Raw genomic sequence first — 21,431 nt, forward strand, 5'->3', positions numbered from 1 at the left:
GTCACTGCACCTGCACAAAGTCCAAGCTGAAGCCACCCAAATAAGCCAAAGGTAGGCTGTAACATTACCTTCCTTTCACTTTTTGACTTGTATTTTATGAGTTGCAGAACATTTTTATTCAAAGCCTGTGCAACAAAAGGACTCTTCAGTGAGGAATACATAGCATTGCAACAGGCAGCACTTCAATAATAATCTCTAATAAACAGACACTAACTAAGCCCCACCCCCACCTGTCTGTGCCTCCAGTGAGGCCGGTGGTATAGTAACCTCAGAGGTGATCTCTCATTTGCATAGATAGTGACTGCAAACCTGGCTGATGTAAATGGACTGGTTCTTATATAGCGCTTTTCTACTCTATCTGAGCACTCAAAGCACTTTATACAACTAATTCATTCACCCAATCACACAAGCACGTTTTTTTCTAAGTTGTTAAGTGCTCACTGTCTAACATTCATACACATTCACACTGATGGATTCATCTGAGAGCAATGTGGGGTTAGTATCTTGCCAAAGGATATTTGACATGCAGACTGGAGGAGTCTGGGATCGAACCACCAACCTTCCAGTTAGTAGCTGACCTGCTTATGTCAGCCTGTTATTGTAGATGTCTGTGATTACTAATCAGCAAAGGTGTGTTTAAGTCAGCATGAAAGCCTGGAGTCACCTCTAGCTTTAGCTCATTGTTTAATGACTCAACACAGATCCTGATGTTGGTAACCTGTCAGTTGTAGGTACTGAGGGTCATTCAGATGATTTGCAAAAGTAAACAAAACATGTAGCAAATATAACCACCATGACCTTTAAAGCTAAAGAAATTTACACAGTCATGTATAATAATTTTACTTTCTTGTCCTGTTCTCATGTCCATCTGATATGCATTTTTATGCCCATTTACTCATCTGTCATTTCAATAAACACACCATCTAGAGAGGTTTTAAAGGACAAGCTGACATTAAAAAGAAATGATGAGTTTGCGCTTGCAGGTCACTGTCTTTGTGTTGATTTATTTTTTTCTTTTTTTTTGCAGACTGAGTGGATTTACCTTTATTAACATTATTAATTGCCATTTTAACTGTATGCAGTAAAACAAGAACACCTGTGCGTTTTATTTTTTTCCTTATCTTTACCTTGTTTGTTTTAAATACAGGACAATCTAAGTGTGGGACCTGAACCTGAATCACCAGGTTTTTCATTGTACTATTAAACTACGTCTGTTAAGCCTTGCTGTTCAGACAGATCAGATTTAATCATATTGTACTGTTTTCTGAACTTTAGTTTTGCAACCTAAACCTTTAATCAGTCTTCAGTTAATAAGAGAGAAAAAGACATTTTGAGTCTATTTATGTTCTCATCTGTGCATTTCCACTGCTTAACTGCATATAGCTCCATGCAAACAATGAAAATATGTGATAATCTCAATAAATTGTCCTCCATCTCTGCATTTTCTTTTTTACGCTTATTAGTTCCAGTTAGATCTCCAATGTAACAAATATGCGATTTAACCCTCCTCTGTTACTTAGTGAACTGGACTTGAAAATGGCAGGGCTTGTGGTGTCTTAAATGAACTCAAGCTTTCTGGCTTTAGATGATAATTTGGTACTCCACGCTGTCGTCTAATTATGATCACTTCTGGATCCAAAAAATCAACATGGTGGTGTCCGTCACACTACACACAACACAGAGTGCAATAACCAGGGGGTGAGGTCTCGATGGCTGTGTCTAATTTGACATCACATGTCAGCGTGTTTGTTTCAGTTCCTCAAGCTCCCGAAGCCAAAACCAGCCAGCCTGTGGTGAAAGAAGAAACAGCACGCCCAGTCGATGCACCAGCCAAGGAAGAGCCAACCACTGCCACTGCTGCTCGGGGCCTGAACCCACGCCTTCCTCATTTCCTGATGACACTTCCCTGAAGAACCACGAGCCCCACCTGGGACCCAAGCCTCGCTCCCACAACAGGGTCCTCAACCCTCCTGGAGGAAAGTCTAGTGTGGTATTCTACTGATCTGCTGAGCGTGCCACCTCTCCCAGTTTGAGCCCATAAACCTCTTTGTCTGCTCCCCTGTTAATCTTCTCTCATTCCTACACTGCTCTTTTGATGGCCATGTGGTCTGTACACCTAAATACAGCCCAGTTATTGTTGTTGTTCACACCTGACGTCTGGGCTCATAAGTTGTCCTCAACATCTTGCACTTTCAACCCCCGTTTCTGACTCCCTGCTGTCTGTCTTCTCCTCCATATTCTTCTATAATGAAACCTGCATTCATTACAATCACCAATGAGTCAGCTGAATGGCAGCTGTCACCTTAACACTTTAACTGTAACACTTTTTGGTCTCAACTTTGCAGTTCCTGTTTTCATCGTTTGTGTTACAAGCATTTTAAGTGTAATTTGATTGGAGGCACAATCGTCAAATTTTGTGTATGTGAAAAGATTTCTGCATCTCAGGAACGGTTTAGAGTTTGGACTACTTGCATAATTTTCAGCTTTAAACTGACCTGCAATTTGGTTTGGCTAAAAGCTTCACAGCAGACATTTGCCCAAATTTCTGGGAGCTTTCTGGGGTGAACACAGCTTCTCATCAGTTTAAGTGGCAGATCTTAATTGGATGACCACTTAATTTCAGAATTTAAGAAACAATCTATGTGACTGAGGCCTGATATCAGCTTGGCATTCTTTCATCTCTCTAGTCTTTTTGTTAATTATGCCTTACTAAAAATGTGTACAACAGATAAACAGCAGGGTCAACTGTAGTGTTAGGCACTTTGTTTCAGATGGAGGTGGGCGGATCGAGACAACTATCCATAGCATCAATACCAACGTTGGCATTGTATCAGATTGATACAAGTGAGAGAGGATCAGTACTTTGATTATTTGCACTAGAGAGAGGCACATTTACAGTCCAACTATCCATCTTCTTCCACTTATCTGGAGCCGGGTCGCAGGGGCAGCAGCCTAAGCAGAGAAGCCCAGACCTCCCTATCCCCAGCCACCTCCTCCAGGTTGTCTGGGGGAACACCAAGACGTTCACAGGCCAGCCGAGAAATATAATCTCTCCAGCATGTCCTGGGTCTGCCCCGTTTACATTCCAGTCTCCAAAATACCCATTTTTAAGATACATGAAAATCTGTGATTTATTAAAATGCAGTCAGAATTTGCAAACTAATGAGGAGTAATCTGATAAATCACGACACACTGCTCTCCCCTACATAATTGGCCTTTATATGCAATAAGTATCAGGATCAGCACAGGAAATACTTACCCTGTGTTGAATTGGTATTGGATCAATGCTGATATTTGCAGTATTGCTCTGCACTAATTTAAGACACTGGATGAACCAAGAGGCAGCACAAAGCCCAGTATAGGAGAAATGAGGAATATTGTCAGTCAGGCCAAGCCTCTGTAGTACAGTTCAGGGATAAAAATATGGAACTAGAAATGAGCACAATGGGTCCACTCCCAACACATTTTGTGTTTTAATCCCTGTAATAAACTTTCACGAATCATCAGTGTACAATCAGAGGCAGACACAGACTGAAGCAAAAGATTTTTTTTTTTTAATTCAAAGTGAATCTTGACATGGTACACCATCATTTCATAATTTGACACTCACCAATAAGAGTCACCAAGAAGGAACCCGCTTTTTGTGACAAAGTACAAACGGCTTGGTCACACTGAAACTCACTGAGAACTAGAGGAGGGGCGAGGGGCAGGAAAACGACTGCAAACTGGTAAGACACATAATTACAACCAAACAATTATCATTTCCCCAGTCCTCAAATTGATGTATATTGCACAGTGCAGTTGCTACATGTCACACTAGTGTAGCATTTAAGATAAAAAATAAAATCAAAATGAAAAATCAAAGCCACACAAATCTACACACATTTAGAACAGTAACAGATTCAATTTAGCAATCATGTCTACATAATTGTGTCCAAGTACAACAAATGTTAACCCGATAATTTCATAGGTGCCATACAAAAATTCATGTGTTCATACTGTTTATTTTTCAGCCCATATGAGACATTGAGAAGATGTTTGGTAGCTTTGATATAATCGAGCGCTAATAAAGGCAGGCCTGGGTTCCAAATTTTAGTGTTAAGAGTGGAGCCATTTTTGGATTATTGCTGTTTTGTTTTTGTTTTTGTTTGTTTTTTTAATAAGGGGGACTCAGTAATTACAATGCCTATAGGAGGAACTCTGTCACAGAAAGTTCAGGTTTCCCCTTGTGTTTCATTGGTGTCCGAGCAGTCCTCAGGCCTGCTCGAGGATGCTGAGCACCAAGTGCTTTTGGATCCTGGGCCGTGCAACCCCTCTAGTGCCTTTGAGATTGTTAACCTCAAACGGAGAGGGAGGGAAGGGGGGGGTTGTGGCGTGCGATGTTGCTGAATTTGGTACATCTCATCACCTGTGCGTGGCTGACAGAAGAATACACACAGGGGCTGCATGCCACAGGATTTAGAAACTGATTTTCCTTGGAGTGGAGTACATGTTACGGTGCAGTTGCACTCCAAGCCAAACTGCGCACCATCACGCATCGCTTTAAATTCATCAACGCGGTAGAATAGTAGACAAAAAAACCAAACAGGATACACCCATTAATTAAGCAACATAGCAAAAACAAATATGATGTAATACAATAAGCAGATCAGGGTGGTATAACTTTGGAGCTAAACCTTTGAATATTAATTGATAGATAAAGCCTTTTGAAGGAGCCCCTGACTGAAACACATGATGTCTGCCTATGGTAATAGCTGCATATCAACATCCCAATCACAAAAAAAACAAAAGAAAAAAAAAAAGCTGTGCAGCCAACAGAAATGCAACAACATTTGAAAAACCACAAACAGATGTCGAGTTCCACAAATACATTCACTGTTTGAGAGTAAAGCTTTGCATTTGTGTATGTTCAGGCCCTATGTTCTGCAGTACTGCACAAATACGGTGAGCACGATGAAACATTCCCTGACTTGAACCTTCTTAGGATTCTGTGAAAAGAGGGATTGTTTTTAGACGACATGTCGGTCTAATAAACAAACTTTGGATTTTTTTTTCTTCTTGTTTTGTGAAAACAGGATCTGATCCCGTTAGAAAGAAAACTAGTCTTAACGCGTGACTGCTTTGATATCGATGCGAGACGTCATCTCTCAGCCACTCGTATGAAGAAAGGCACTAGTTGTACAGTACGAAGAATTGCGAATACAGTCCGATAACGCAAATAAGAAGAAAAACGATAATACGTCAAGAGCACACAGAATCAAAGAGTGAACCCAGCCTACGCTTGAAATACTGATGCTAAATACATACGCACAAAAAACACACACACACACACACACACACACACACACACACACACACACACACACACACACACCAAAAAGCAACTGAATTTTTAAAAAAAAAGGGAAAAAAAGAGAAAAGGAAAACTCATAACTTCCATTACAGCAGTTTACAATCACTTCAAAACAACAAAGCCAATATACAGAGGCACTAGCATATAGAGTAGCATTCAATATACTCTAGGATCAAAATAAACCCCACTTCTATTGTATCTAGCTGTCAGAACTACAATACAAGAGCGAGAATGCAGGCTAGAATGAGATTAATCCTCGAAATTCACAGCTACGAAGTGGCAGATAATCAGTACATAGCAGCTTATTATCTAATACATTCCAAAAAACAATTTGCCAAACACAGCTCAGAAAAAAATAATAATAATAATAAAACCTCAACCGAAACACTCAAAATAGAGATCTCACAATATATTCCAATGTTGACAACCGCAACAAGTATGCTGGAGGGGAAAAAGAGAGAAATATCGTCGACCATGCTTCAGAAATTATTAAAAACAAACAGTCTTTGGTGCTGATTGGAGTAAAATACCAGCTGATATGACGGGTAAAGACACAGCTCTACTACACGGTGGGGGGAAAAGAAAGTCGAAAAACACTAGAAACACACAAATCAAGGCTATGCATCCACCCTGAAGGAATGTATCAAAACTGACAACAGGCTTCAATACATGGACCAAAAAAAAAAAAAAAAAAAAAAAAAAGGTTCGCCTCACATGAATAATTTCAAACGATTATAACTCTAATACTCGATAGCCCAGCACTGATACTGTAAGTTGATAGGTTATTTCAAACACTGAAAAGCAGTTTAAAGTAAAAACATAAAAATTCATGTTTTTTTAAAGTCTATGCCACTCCCAAAATCTAGAACGTAAAATGCATTAATGCAAGTCTAGCCTAAATGCCAAATAATAAAAACACAGCAACCCAGAGTCTATCTAGATTGTATTGCAGTTACAGTAAACAGTGACAATACTGTTGTGAATTAAGTATTATAGTGAATAGAAAACGATTATCAAAATATCAAATCACTCTTTATGTACATAAAAAGCTCATTCAGTCAAAGCCCTATGTGTGCAGCCTCTAGCTAAAAGAAATCCATACTCTGACTTAGAAAGCACACCCAAGTCCAACGTTTGCCAATATTATAACATAAAAACAAGGATTAACCTCATATGTATCCAATAAGCCCATCTTATTTAAACTCTGTAGGTTAAGTGCTGCAAGACTATTTAAATGTACAATCTACTGTATAAGCTCCTGAAGTAACGTCAGAGACACTCGTTTTAAGGCACTAAGAGAGGGCAGCAGCCCGAAACAAAGAGGGGCTGGGGGGGCTATCAGCGGTCGTCGATACACACTGGGATGGCTTAACAAACACAATCTGACCGGCTTGCACATGCTACAAGGCAATAAGGATAAAGGGGGAGGGAGGCTGGGCCGCCTGACAGCAACAACTACTGATTTCCAGCCGTGAATTAGATCATACTCTCTGAACAACAACCACTGATGGGAGGTAACATGCAAAGGACACATTCTTAATTAAAATTTCCTTATTGTCATATGAATTCATTCACTCCTGTTGCGCTCCCTTTAAAGCTTTGTGGTTTTAATCTATTATTTCCTCCGTTAGTCGTTTTCACGGAAAGTCTTTCAGAGCTCACGATGCTCCGACAATCAAAACATAATCAATGAATCGGGATTACAGGCTGGGAATTTCTTTGTCCTCAGAACTTTAACGTCATCTTCGGCATTGTTACTTTTTTTCTTAGTCGGTCCACTATGATACATCGTTTTCCATCTTCCCATCTTCTTCTTGCTCATCTTCATCATTACATGCGTCCATTTTGTGCTCTGCTGCTAGCTCTCCCGGCCCAGGTTGATGCCCCTGTCCACTTCCCGTGGCCCTTCCTGACCAGAAGGTACTGCTGTGGCCCCGCCCTGCTCTTCAGATATAAGAGAACTGGGGGTGGTGGCTGAGCTTGGTGGGGCTCAGAGGGAAGCCTGTGTAGGCAGCTGGGGAGGCCATGTAAGGGTGAGGAGGGGGCGGTGGAGGAGGGAAGGGAGGCTTGAACTGGTGGGGGTGGGTGGCGTATCCGGGCTGATGATGCGGGTGGATGGTTGGGGAAGGGAGGAGCCTGTGAGGGTGGGGAGCGGGGTGTCCAGGGTGGTGAGGGTGGGCGCTGATGCTCAGGGTCACCTGGTGAACTATAGCGCCTCCTTGGGGGTGGGAAAGACCGTAGCCATGCTGGAGGAGAGGGGGAGGAGGTGGGCGAGAGGGCAGGATGGGGTGGGGATGGTGGGCGGTGGTGAGTGGGCCGCTGGGAGGGTAAGACAGCAGAGTGTGGGGGGCGGCTGAGGTGTGTGTGGGGCTGAAGGTGTGCGTGTGGACAGTAGGGGGAATGTAGGCATGCGGCCGCAGAGGCCCATAGTTGCCGTTCCATTCTTTGCTGCTCTGGTTTGAAGCGTATGGCTGCACCTGAGGGAGAGGACAGACAAGCACAAAGAAGACTCATTTAACACCAGGCGCAACCCACACAGGAGCAGTCTGAGACCTCTGATATATGCGCATGCTCTTCTCTCTCAGAGTAAGACAAGAACACTGACATTACTCGTGTCTGTTGCTGTGAACATGAGCTCATAGCTACACAGCCTAACGGTGCTGTGTTTTCCACTTCACTAAAAACCTCTTGTTTTATTTTCAACTGGCAGTAACAAAAATCAATATTAGAGATTACTGATTTAGCTTTTTGATTCACAGGTGAACTCTGGGTGATATCTGAAAATGCTGGAAACCATTACTGGCCTGAACAGACCAGTAGCCAATCAACTGGCTCGACAAGTTTTTTTTGCTGGCCCTAAGCCACTGGTTAAGTCATTTCATGAACAGAGATTGGAAGACCTTAGAAAAAGGAAACAAAAACTTTCAGCACCTCTTTAAGTAATCCATCGCATTCAAGTTTTTCCCGGTACACAATTCCCCACATATACATATGTACATACATATATATTAAAGCTTCAGAGATGCAGATTATGTTACCGCCACTCAGAAACAGCAGTTTCCTGGTAAACAATGGCAGCATAAAAGACAGATTTTTGAGTACAAACATACAACTGCACAAGCTGACAACATCAGAATCAGTATATGCCATTAATCCTCAGGGTGGGTTGTTTAACTTTGTAACATGCACTCAATTCAAATCGGGAAGAAAAATGAAATTTACAATTGGTAGTCAATTAAAATCCACCTCACTCTTATATTGAAAGTTCACTGGCTTCTTACAAGTTGGTCCTGATCCCTGGTTTTCCCTTCCAGCTGTTCACTGTTGTTACAGCCAGCCTCATAGACAAACACACAGTACCACATACAGAGTGTGGGAAACAGAGTCCTCCTGGAATTATCTCCTCTAAGTAGAAGCAAACCTTAGTTCAAACCTCCTGTTAACGGCCTATATATTAAGGACACAAACTGACCTGTCCAAAGCCCAGAGGGTGCTGCTGCTGCCCAGTCACCTTTTGCTGTCGGGACAGCAGGGGGGCGGATGGGAGGAGGGGGATGGAGGAGGGAGTGCTCTGTTGTCCTACGAAGCTGCATCGCCCTTTGGACCGGGACCAGGACTCTAAGACTGGAACAGACAGAAGACACATTATTCAAACAAAAGCATATACAAAGCCAAAAACAGACTCCAGGTTTAGTCTGTGTGACTAAAAAGTAACAGCAACAAGCACAATGACTTCAAACAAGAATCCACACCAGAGTGACAGTAGGTTTCTCTGTATAAAGAACATGAAACTTGGCATCTCAAAATGTGACCATTAGTAATTTAAGTTAACATGACATATTTTAACCTGTCATGACTCGAAATGTTTAAAACAAACAAACAAACAAACAAACAACTTTACTCCTGAATATATGTAAACAGCTGGGAATCTTCACATACAACACAGAACCATTAAATAGATAAGAAAATCCATAAAATCAGGCAAAGGGGAAAAAAAGACGATGGACACTCAGAAAATGGCATCTGAGCAAAGTTGATCCTCAGACTCTGATCTGTATCAGTTTTAAACTCACTGCACAATTAACACATTTATAATACACAATTATATTATGGGAATAGAAATTGATCTGAAACTGATCTCATGTCAGTGTCTTAGGATAACTTTTGCTGCACAGCAAGAACCAACGGCAAAAACTCAAGCTCTGGTCCAGTACCAAACCAAATGCATCCTCCTTTCCCCCTCCGTATGTAGGATCCAACAGAGTATCCTGTCCTGTCTTTATGTAAACCTTTAGAGTCTACTGTAATATAATGTGGATCACTGATGGAAGACTCTATGCAGAAGAAAAACTTTCTTTGAGGAACGCTTCAACTCTAATGGAGGGAAAGCCATAACAGAGGCAATGTTAGCATTGCCTATGATGGATGCATCTTTTGAGGTCTTAGACTAGAAGAAAGTCTTCTGCTGTTGTCTCTTGATCACCTGTTAAAGCCTCTATGACCCACTAGGGGGCGGTAAGCCCCTACTGCTTCCAAATGACCTGTAAAGCAAACACCACCAAAGCACAGGTGACAGACCACACGACTGGGCCAAAAACATGACCACCACCATCACTATTTCAGGTGGGTTGTTTGAAATCTCTACTTTTACACACTTTTTAAAGAAATAAAAAAAAAAAAAAAAAAAACAGTGCAAAGCTCTCTGTACGTCTAACAAAAAACAAACAAAAAGATACAATAAAACAAAAACAACCTCAGATTATAATTATACACATAGACAAACTTTGCATTGAAGAATCAGTTTTCACTGACCGTTTCTCTGGACACGCTCCTCTATCCCCTGAGTGTTGTTATTCTGCACTCTCATTGGTGGAACTACCATTGTCCTGATGCCACGTGGGCTCCTGCCCTGCACAGTAGGCGAAGGTAGTGGCGCTACCACAGCAGCCAAAGACGGGTGGTTGTTGTGGTTACTGTTGTCAAGGTAACGATAGGAACTGTTGCCGCGAGGGGAAGTCGACGTGTCGGATGAGGGGGAGCCTTCCACTGTGTCACAGCCGCTCTCGTGACCATCATCCTCAGACATGCTGAATGGGAGGGGAGGGACAAACAACCATAAAGAAGATTCAAGCAATACTTAAAAGTGTGTTCAGTGTTTTTCTGTTGAGCAACTTTTTTTAAGTTACTGAAGGATGTAAACTGCTACCTGTTGGCTCTCTTGCATGGTGAGACTGAAGGGCTGGACTGAAGAGAGTTCGAGGCAAACGAACTGGTGCTGAGGCTGCTGTCGGGGCTGCTCAGTGAGCACACTCTCTCCATAGACAAACTGGTGTTTCCGCAAGCCTCACACACACACTTCTCTTTGCACCTGAGGACACATTTTCATATTTTTTAGTCTGAATAGCTGAATTTAGAGGTAGTCTCTTGTATAATGCAGGGACTTCCAAACAATGTTGTACATGAAGCTGACATGTTTTCCTTCATAAGCAGGGTGAGCTTGAACGAGTTTATTTTCCTGTTTATACTCACTCATTCAGACGGCACCTCAGTGGTTGTTCCTCCCCACCCTCGTCCTCTGCATCTGTCAGATCACTGCGGATGCTGATAACGCTGGGAGCAGGGCTCCCTTCAGTGTCGGCCATCAGAACCGCCACATCTCGCTGCCTGAGCAAGTCAGACTCTCTATTAGCGTTCGTCGCCACCTCTTTGAAGCAGCTCACTTCCTCCTCTGCATCATCATCATCCTCATCTGTGTTTTGAACTTGTGGTTGCCTGGTTTCCACTAAAGGCACCTCCCTTTGACGCTGCTCCCTTCCTGCCACTGCCTGTTCAACAGCATCAGCCATTTTGGGGGTCCGACATCCAGTGATGTGGACGTTGCTGGAGTGAGACAGGTTCCTTTAAACAGAATTATTTCATAAATGTTTAATACATCAGTGACAGAGAATTTAAAATCCAAAGACGTGCACAAGGAGCAGAATCCAACCTGTTGTGACTGTGCCTGTTCCTTTTATTGGTTGGCTGTGGCCACACAACGTGAGCTATGCCGATGTTGATCGGCTGATGGGCCGAGAGCGCTGGCATCTGATTAGTCAGGAGAGGTTGTTTGATCACTGCGTTATAGTGGCTGTTGTGTGGACGCACTTTCCTGTTACAGATTTTAAGAGTAAAAGGTGTAGGAGAAACATGAAGCTCCATATTTTGGGTAAAAGCATAAAGAGAATAGAAAACATGCTGTGACATGATAAGAAAAACAGTTACAACTCATGACAAGAACTCCAATACTGATATTTCAACCCTGCTTTGCACATAAATTGGTAATTCCCAAAAATAATCTTATCATTTTTGCACACATGCCAATAAAGAATTTGACAGAAAAATGTTGACCAGTATAAGTCTTGCAAGCAGGGACTTTCCCCAGACTTTAAGTCTTTGTGACTCACCCCCAGTCGCTGATCCGCTGTGGTCCAGCTGTGGTCTCGTTGGTTAGGGAGGATGGTGGTGGTGGTGGTGGGTGAGAGGGAGGAGGCCCTACTGGAGTCATCTGCTGCCAGGCTGCTGGGACAAGGAGCTGCTGCCCCCGGTTAGACCAGGCCTGCTACAGGCACAAAGGAGTCAAATCATAGATGTTATGTAATCTTCTTTTGATCTCCATTGGCGTCAGAATGTGGTTTTTGGGGAACTGAAGCTTTTACTCAGTGACGCATCAGCAGTAGGGCGACAGGAGCTGAGAGTTACTCAGGGTGTGTCTGCCACTGCTTCTTTAACAGTTCAACTTATTGTTGCATGTAAAGAGCTTACCTGAGCTATTACACCAGGCCTCACAGGTAAGGGTTGTATAGGAGGTGCCTGAGTTGCCATGGGGACAGAATAACCTGCTGGCTGATTAAGGTTGCCTTAAAAAACAAAAACAAAAAAAACAAAGTAAAATTTTTTTGTTACACAATAACTACATTTAATACCATTTTGGTAAAGTTACTTCTGAGAAAATCTAAAATGAATGTTGTGTAACTGCCAAAAGAAGCTATGCACAGTCTATATACCTTGCATGGTTGGAGGACAAAGAAGGAGGGCAGGTGGGAATGAGTCACTGCACCCAAACTGACCATTTCCGGTTGTCAGAGCTATCCCTGGATGCAACACTGATGGAGCAGACTGGGTGATAGCCTGCTTCAGGTACGTGTACACAGAGGCAAAGGCAGAGCAGAGAGCAGTGGGTGATAGACAGAAATCAGGTGAGAAAGTAGAGGAGAAGAGAGGAAATGAAAAGGAGCGGTGACAAAGAGAGACACAACAAAGGTTAGCCATGAAAAGAAGATGATGACAGCAGTGCCAGTGAAGTCAGTGTGACAGAAATATTAAATCCAGTTTACTACAGTGATGCATTACAGCAACTTCAGGTCAACAGTAAAGAATATGCTAACAGAAACAATATGTTAATTAATTATACATGTTTGGAGGTATTTAGGTACTTGCTGTGCTGAATGAGAGACTAAACCTATTCTACCACATTCTCACCTGAGTGTGGATTGGTATGTTGCTGTAGCCCAGAAGGCCAGAGGAGGCAGGGGGAGCTAGAGGTGGTCTTGAGAAATGAATGGTGTTCTGGTTGAGAGCGTCAAAAACTGCATTGCTGGACCGAGTGTGGCACATGTCCATGATGCGGAAAGATGACTGCACACTGGTAAGGGTGAGAAGGGAAGCTGTATGTTTGTGGTTCACGAGTATATAATGTATTTTTACCATGCCGGTGTGCTCTAAGTTAGACAGGAGAAAGGAAGCATACAGGAATGTGAAAATCAACACATCTTGTGAGCTGTCGTAGCCTTACTGGTTGCTGTGAGGGTAGTCCAGTAGATGAGTCATAGTGAGGAAGGGGTGACTGAGGACACTGGTGGGAACAGTCCTGTCTTCGGCATCGATCAACAGCATGCTCTTAAGCAGAGACACAAACTCCCGCCTGTCTGCCTTCTCTGCTTGCATGTCAGCGTTATCAGGACTCAGCACCAAGTTCACCTAATTGACAGAGCAAGTCACAGCCACAAAAACTTGGGTTTAAATATAAATTTTATGAAGGTAAGACTTGTATTGTAAGGTGTTTTATTTGTGTCTGGTGTGGTTTGAAACCTATCCAAGTGATTTGGTTTATAAAGACTCACGTGGGCTATGTCATCCAGACAGCTGAAGATGTACTTTCTGGCCTCTTTGGATTTAAGTCCCGTCTCTTTCTCATGCTCCTCTGTTGTCTGGAGGAAGAACAGGATCATGATGATAAATATTTCAGACACATAAATGTAATATGTTAAGACTTTTGTATAAGCAGGGGTTTGCATCTCTGTGTTTTGGAAATTACCACTGGATTTGTTTCAGAGATGAGGGATGAAAGGTTAGAGTATTAGACAAAGTATACAAGCAGGGAGAGCAAACTTTACACGTCAGCATGCAAATCTGGATGCGCAACTTGTTCCAACTGAGTTTTGCTGGAAAGTACACGTACAGATAAACATTCGGCTTACATTCATTTAAACTGTATTTAGAGTCAGCTCAGCAGGTAGTCTAAACACAGTTTCACATTTCCTTCGGCTTTCCTCCGGGTTTGCCGGCTTTTTTCTGTTTGGAAAAGATCATGCAGCTGTTTCCTATTGGGAATGTACTGCCACTTCTTATTTTTCCCTGACTGCAAGGATCTTTCACTTGACTTTTTTTTTTTTAATTTTAATGAACAATTACTGACTTTTAATGACATGTGGTTGGCAAGAAGAGGCAAGACATTGTGTTTGTGTCATATATGTGTTTATTTTTGTAGGATCTGAATGCACATACTTTTAGTCTCCATGATGTATAGGGAGAATCTGATTCTTTGGAGAAGAAACGAGAGGTCTTGGTCCCCTTGTTGAGCAGCTGCTCAGGAGGCAGGCCTTGAGTCTGAGAGATGTACCGGATCTGAGCGGTGCAAGAAAGCAGACGGGACGCAGCGAGGAAGAGGCAGAGGAAGGGAGAGGAAGAAAATAACAGGAAAGTCACAATCAGTCACAACGACTTACATAATCACAGCATAAAACCACACAACATGATCATCATGAATGTAATGAATTTTACCCAGTTTCTATATTAGTTTAAATCAGCTGATGCACTCTGCTTGTGTAAATATGCATATGACTATTCTTTAAAAAGAACATAAGGTAGATTGAAACACTTTCTCCAACATGTACCCCCTAGTGTTCAGCCGTTCAAACCATTTTATTAATAAAAATCTTCACCAACAAAATGTAGTCAAAGGCTCAAATGTTAAGCGACAGATTCAAATGTTCTCAGTCCATATGTAAGCAAGGATGGCCACCTTTTACCCTTTCCCTCTCGCACTAACAAGTCCAAACTTTCTTTGTAGTTGACTGCAAGAAATCACAAAGTTTAACACAGCTGAATCATGTAATTTCACAATGTTTTTATTGGGATGTACAAGCCTCTATCTGATGTTTATTTAATGAGCATGAAAATCCATTTCTATTTATCAGTCAATGCTTACTTTTACTAATTTGTGAGACATTTTAAAATGCCACTGAAGGTGGGATTACCTTCACAGTGTGATAACAGAGAAGTAAACCATCTTGCCCAGATGTAGGCTGTCTTTTACCAAGAATGGTTGAGCTGACCCCCCAGGCTTGATTAAACATCTTAAATACTACGATACTCCAGAAATTCCATGAAAAACACAAATCCTACAGTAACAGTTTTACAGTGTGTATGTGTGTACATGTTGTGTCTACGGCCTAGAACAAATACACTGACTTGCCAGAGAGCACTGGACTGAGAACCTGCTGATGGTGCACTGAACGCCAACCACACTGTCTATGTGTGCACAAGTGTGTGTTATGTGTGCACGTGAGTGTGCGCACTTGTCTACCATCAGGCTTATGTTTATAAATACATTTTGCTGTGTAGAGTGGAACTGCAGTGAGCCTTGGCATAGGACAGCATGCTTTTGGGGACTCGATGTGCACGCGTGAGTGTGTGTCCTGGCATGGCCCTGTGATACAGAGCTGTCAAAGATCAGTGGAGGACTATCAGCTACTCTCTGACTGATGACAGTTCAAAGCATTAGCTGCTTTGCCAACCAAGCAATCGATTCTTTAAAAAAAACAACAAAAAAAACAATTACGTTTCATTATTTGATGTTTGAAATTCATGTCAAAACACACAACGGTGTCCAACTTTTTTCCCTTCAAATTTCTAAACTCATGATGGCCTTCATTCTGGACCTCGATGAGTTGACTATGGTCAAATGCTGGATAATCCTGCACTAGTCTGTGAATGTGTTATGGGCCTGTTCCCATGCTCCCTCTCCCTTGCCGGGGGACTCCATTTAGGGTCCCTGTTGTATAGTTTAGATCGCCCAACCCTGTGGGAAGATAATCACACACTGCCAGGAACAATTTCCTGATTCACTTAGTCCAGATTAGTATTAGGTGGATTTCATCAAGGATTTGTTGGACCACAGTCATAAAGCAGGAGAGAGATTGGGAAGCAACAACAAATGAAGGTTTACTTGTGTAATAAAAATACTATCGTTGGGCTCCTGGGAAAACGCAGCCAAGAATGAATTATACACACCAAATGTATTTTCTGCAAAAATGGGGTTTAATTTTATTTTCTCCACCTTATTCCGCCTTCATTTATGAAAGGTCTCCCTCTTCAGGCTTTCTGTCCTTGAGAGTGTGCATGTGTGTGCACGTTTGTGTGCGTGTGTGCGGGAGGGGAAAGTCACCTGGTCGTACTCCAGCGCTCCAGGGTAGAGAGGCCAACCCAAGAAGAGCTCAGCTATCACACATCCCAGCGACCACATGTCTATGGCCTCACAAAATGGCAGGCCCAAAATAATCTCTGGAGCCCTGCAGAGAGAAAAGACAGAAAGAAAAGGTTACGCCTGGGAGTTGGTCACCAAGTATAATCACAAACAGGTCATACTGACACAACCCAGAGAACAACAAAATAAGTATGGATTGACAGGAGTGGAAAGGCTGGGACCGCTGCAGCTTTTGTTGGATGGAGCTCAAAAGAGGTTGAACAGGAATGTTTATGGGGAACAAAAAGGTAAAACAGCTCAGCAGACACCAAGCATACACCCAGGGCATTAAGGACAGCCCAGGGACTAGTGGATGAGAAACTTGCACTTCTGGACTTGGCTGTTTAGTTGCATAATTAACCGTTACATTTAGAACACAATGAAATGTTCTGAAACTAAGACCATTGTGGCAATGTGGGTAGACGGAACCATGAAAACCATTCAAGAAAAATGGATTATTGTAAGAACTTGGTGCATAATTGTTAGATTGAATTTGTTTGGAACAATTTTCTGGTATTTCAGCAAGAAGATCTCTTATGGCTGGTACCCATTTTTAGCATCGTTGATGACAGAACTGACCTACAGGACACAAGGACAGAAGCTGATTTGCCCTGGCATGTTTAATTAAGACATGGTTGAAAACTTTGTTTCAACAATGCATCTTTCTGTATTATACATAAGGAACATTATGAATACCACCATGCTGCGTAGTATATGACTGTCAAAAAGGAACCAGTTACCATGTTGTCAGCAGGATATTCTAAGAACTTAAACCAAATACTACATCCATATGACGTGCATTCATTCCGGCAACAAAAGAACTAAATCTCTTTCAAAGAATGGACTTTGCCACTTGCGCAATTTACTGGGTCTCGTAATCTTGCAGTAGTTTCTTGAGCCGGTGGATGAAAACAATGCTCTATCAGGCCTGGACACAGCAGCTGAGAAACACTGCTGCAAACAGCAACCACTGCTGTGACGACCACAGGGAAAATGACTGTTGCCAAGCAACAACTGGACGCAGGACGATAATGTAACTGCATTACAGGGTGATAAATGGGGCCATCAGTCATCGCTCTGTGTGTACATGTCTGTGAGAGTGTCTGCTTGTGTGTAGACACACAAATGCATATGTCAAGTTCATTTTTACAGAGCCCAGGCTTTCTGCCCTCCTTGGCTTGCAGGAAATTACACTTTGCCATTTCCCATTGCTCATTCAGGAGGAAGAAGTTCAGTTATGCAACACCAAAAAGAGCCTTGGGGTAGATGGCCTCAAACATTTACAGAACAGTCCTGTAGCAGGGACTAAGACGGTGATTGTGGGTTTCCTTGTTCTAAACATGCTGGAAGTGGTTGATTTTATCTGACAAACCAAAAACTAACCATTTTTCTCACAAACAGAAAGGCTAATAAAATACTTTTAAACTCTTTACTAAAATAATGTATTTAAAAAAAAAGATTCACACTTATTAAAACAACAAATAAAAATAGATGCATAAAGTTCCTTGTTGAGAAACTGCAGTCATAACATAAGACAATGCTGGCCAGCTGCTCAAGATTACAAAAACCAGTGTATTATTCTGATGTAGGAAGAGGAAACAGTGGTTCTTGTTTTAACTGTCATCACACCCATTTGCTTCTGCTGTTTCCTTAAAATCAAGAACAGATCACATGGCAGCAACTCAATGCATTTAGACATGTACACACAGTCAAGTTTAAACTGAGCAGCAGAAAGGGGAAGACAGCAGAGTTTAGTGACACTGAACGTAGCAGTGTCCCACAGCTGGTCTACTGGGATTTCCCCCAACACAGCCATCTCTAAGTTTTACAGAGAATGGTCTGAAAAGGAGAAAGTACCCAGAAAAATGCTTTGTTAATACCAACAGAGAAAAACTTCAAGACTGTTTCATGCTGATAGGAAGACAACAGTAACTTAAATAATCACTTGTGAAAGTGTTGAATCCGATGGGCTACAATTTGTATAAACTCACCAAAAACTAGACAGTACAAAAACATTGCTTGATCTCCTGAAATCTTAATTTTTGCTGCAACATCTGCACAAGCAACATGAGAGTATGGTGCCATCCTGCTTTGTATCAACAGGTCAGTCCAGTGGTGGTGTAATGCTGTGAAGGTTATTTTCTTAGCACACTTTGGGGCCTTTAGTACCAACTGAGCATGTGCTAATGTGTAAATGCCACAGCCTACTTGGGTATTGTTGGAAACTATGTCAACAACATAACCATCTTCTGATGGCTACTTCCAGCAGCATAATATGCCACGGAACACAGTTCAAATCACCTCAAATTGGTTTCTTGAACATAACAATGAGTTCACTGTCTAATGGCATCCACAGTCACCAGATCTCAATCCAATAGAGCACCTTTGGGATGTGGCGGAACAGGAGGTTCTCATTGTAAATGTGCAACAGACAAATCGTCACCAACAACAGCTTGTTCAAACTATGCCACAAAAAACCCCCCCCAAAAAACCCAAAAAACAAAATCAAGGCAGTCCTGAAGGTAAAAGGGCATCTGTAAAGGTACCAGTAAGGGGCACTGAAAAGTCTGTGGTGACTGTATACATTCTTAGCTGCTATAAAATCTAGAGTCAGTAGTAATGATTTACAGTAATTATAAACTACCCAAGTGTTGATGCCAAAATGGTATGGTAAATGGGAAAGACTCCACTACACATGAAAGTGATTCCTCGAGGCTGACATTTTGAAACAGAAGAGTCAATCTCTCTAGTTTAGACAGTACAGCCCATGTTGGTAAGCTTCAACTACACTTAAATTTTAGTCAGTATTAAGACCACTCTGTCAATTTATCTAAGGAAAATACAGGATGATATTCTCCACCAACTACACAAGCAAAAACTCAGTTCAGCTGTGCATTACAGGCCTATAGCAAAAATAAACAGTCCACGTGCGTATGGTCAAGGGAGAGAGGGACACACACAAAAATAAACCTGAAGAGAGGAGTGTGTATGTGTGCGTGCATGTGTTGTTGTTGCCCCCAGAGCAATAGCGGCAGCCTTCCAGATCTATAAAAGCTCATCACACCACACACACACACACAGGTGTTTGGCAGGCAAACCAGGTTCCAGAACTAACTAGTCTCACTAGAGAGCAGCAGCTACGACATGAATAAACAGTGCATACAGTATGGCAACACACTGCTGCTGTGTTCAGAGAACATAAATAACTACACACACACACACACACACACACACACACACACACACACACACACACACACACACACACACACACACACACACACACACACACACACACACACACACACACACACACACACACACACACACACACACACACACACACACACTCTGGACACGTGTTTAATTGATGTTGATGTGATGGGACTTGGTACAGGACACGTGAACCCTGTGCTTGAACAAACTGCAAGCAGAGCTGATTCATCATGATTACATATCAAACAACTCCAACCTGATTACTAAACCCTAAAGCGTGAGGCAGCATCTCATGTTGCAGGAAACACGTCAACCAGAGCAGCAACGTTTGAAAGGAATGATCACCTGAAAGACCTGAAGAAATGCAGTGTTAGCATGTCTTTACTTTCTGTTGCATGTTTGTAACAATTCCTTAAGGCTAACTGATCTTTGCTTCTAATTTGTAAATGTTAAAAAGGTAGTAACTAATATGAAGGCGACTCAATGAGTTCTCAGGCCACACCTATTTACAAACATGCCTGTGATTCATTGTGACGACAACTAACACAGGGTAACATATTGTTGGTACTTCCTCCTTCCATCAAGCATCTCTGAGGCCATATTTGTGATACATGCACACGCACACTTAAGGCCATACTACTCACACAGTCGCTTTGTCCTACCTAGTGACAATATGTACACAATTTCTGCACAAATGTGTGGGTTGGTGATTGAGTGGGGATGAAGTGGCCCAATGCTGGTCAGATCTTGGACGAAAAAAAGTTGGATCAGACTAGGGCTGCCACGATTAGTCGACTAGTCACGATTATGTTGACTATTAAAATCGTCGACGACTAATTTAATAGTCGTCGCGTCGTTTGAAGCTTTGTAAGATCCCAAAAGACGCAGGAATAAGTAGTAGTATTTAAGAGTGTAATAACGGACTGAAACAGAAGATGGCAGCACTGCATGTACAAGGATGCCAGCTGCCGTTAAACCCCGAAGAAGAAGAAGCTGTGTCCCAGAATTCATAGCGCGGCCCAGCGCAGTTTTCAACAATGGCGGCAGCTAGTTAGTTTTAATATCGCTCTTATTATTCTTTTTGGATCACAAAATAAAGTTTAACATATTTTCAGGCCAGAATGTAGCTGTTTAACCTCAAATATCTGCTCAGTTTATCAAGACATCACATATTTTCAAAAGGACTCCGATGTTTTTGGAGACGTCTGTTACCCACCAGCTCGATAGCTAGCCGGGGTTGAAGGCTCACTAGAGCCGGTGAGAACACCGGACTCCCGGCAAATCGTTTTCAAACCCACCGCTGTCTTTCGCTACTCAGGTTAAACATGTAATATAAGTCACTTAGATAACTTAAAAGTGTTATTGTTTGGCTTTTTTTAGTATTTTATTTGTTCCTGAGTAAATCGGTTTGGCTGAGAAAAGTTATAGTTTTTACACAGCTGAATAAACGTCAAGCAGACAACTGATTATCAGAAGTGTGAGATGCTCGAGAGTATACTCTGGTGTCCTGTTAAATTTTAGATAGCAAGGAGCAGACGGCTGAGTTTATTAAACTCCACCGAAACAATCTGCAAATGTCATTAAAATTTAATAAATTATCATCTTGTCTTTATTTTTAGTTAGCACATACCTTAAACACTTCAAGCTGTAAGCTAATGATAGTTATATAAGAGCAGATGCATGCTGGTGCAATAAGCTGTACGTTTTACGTCCAATGGATGCATGATCTGATTAGTCGACTAATCGCAGAAATAATCGGTGACTAGTCGACTATCAAAATAATCGTTTGTGACCTAGATCAGACAAAACTGACACTGAGGTGATCTGTGGCCAATCCAGTATACTGTGTACTACACCAAATGTCAGCAGCACAGTGGCTGCTAGAGGGGAAAGTTAATGCAGTGTAAAATAAGCTAATGAGCAAAGTGACAGCAGCTTGGAGGCATTTCACTTTAGCTACACCAAGTTTTTATTTGTATTTTGTGGCCAAATGATTGACATGACTGACTTGTACTCGAT

General features: G+C 42.0%; 1 protein-coding gene across 3 annotated transcripts in view; it reads right to left on the reverse strand.

Moving 5' to 3' along the window:
* Nucleotides 1-3,532: 3,532 nt before the first annotated feature.
* The window catches only part of hipk3a (homeodomain interacting protein kinase 3a), a 29,392-nt gene continuing 11,493 nt past the window's right edge, over nt 3,533-21,431 (reverse strand). Inside the window, exons 5-18 of one of the 3 annotated variants that reach the window (XM_025908689.1) lie at nt 16,119-16,242; nt 14,177-14,296; nt 13,513-13,599; nt 13,185-13,369; nt 12,872-13,034; nt 12,397-12,523; nt 12,155-12,249; nt 11,797-11,948; nt 11,340-11,501; nt 10,883-11,251; nt 10,560-10,721; nt 10,166-10,440; nt 8,826-8,977; nt 3,533-7,830 (exon numbers count right to left, since the gene is read on the reverse strand). In XM_025908689.1, the coding sequence (XP_025764474.1) occupies nt 7,300-7,830; nt 8,826-8,977; nt 10,166-10,440; nt 10,560-10,721; nt 10,883-11,251; nt 11,340-11,501; nt 11,797-11,948; nt 12,155-12,249; nt 12,397-12,523; nt 12,872-13,034; nt 13,185-13,369; nt 13,513-13,599; nt 14,177-14,296; nt 16,119-16,242 (2,704 nt within the window). In that variant the 3' untranslated portion in view covers nt 3,533-7,299. Of the gene's footprint in view, nt 7,831-8,825; nt 8,978-10,165; nt 10,441-10,559; nt 10,722-10,882; nt 11,252-11,339; nt 11,502-11,796; nt 11,952-12,154; nt 12,250-12,396; nt 12,524-12,871; nt 13,035-13,184; nt 13,370-13,512; nt 13,600-14,176; nt 14,297-16,118; nt 16,243-21,431 lie in introns of all 3 variants that reach the window. The other 2 variants (XM_025908688.1, XM_005449364.4) reach the window with 2 other exon arrangements.

The sequence above is a fragment of the Oreochromis niloticus genome, linkage group LG7 (genome assembly GCF_001858045.2).
Source record: "Oreochromis niloticus isolate F11D_XX linkage group LG7, O_niloticus_UMD_NMBU, whole genome shotgun sequence".
Lineage (NCBI taxonomy): Eukaryota > Metazoa > Chordata > Actinopteri > Cichliformes > Cichlidae > Oreochromis > Oreochromis niloticus.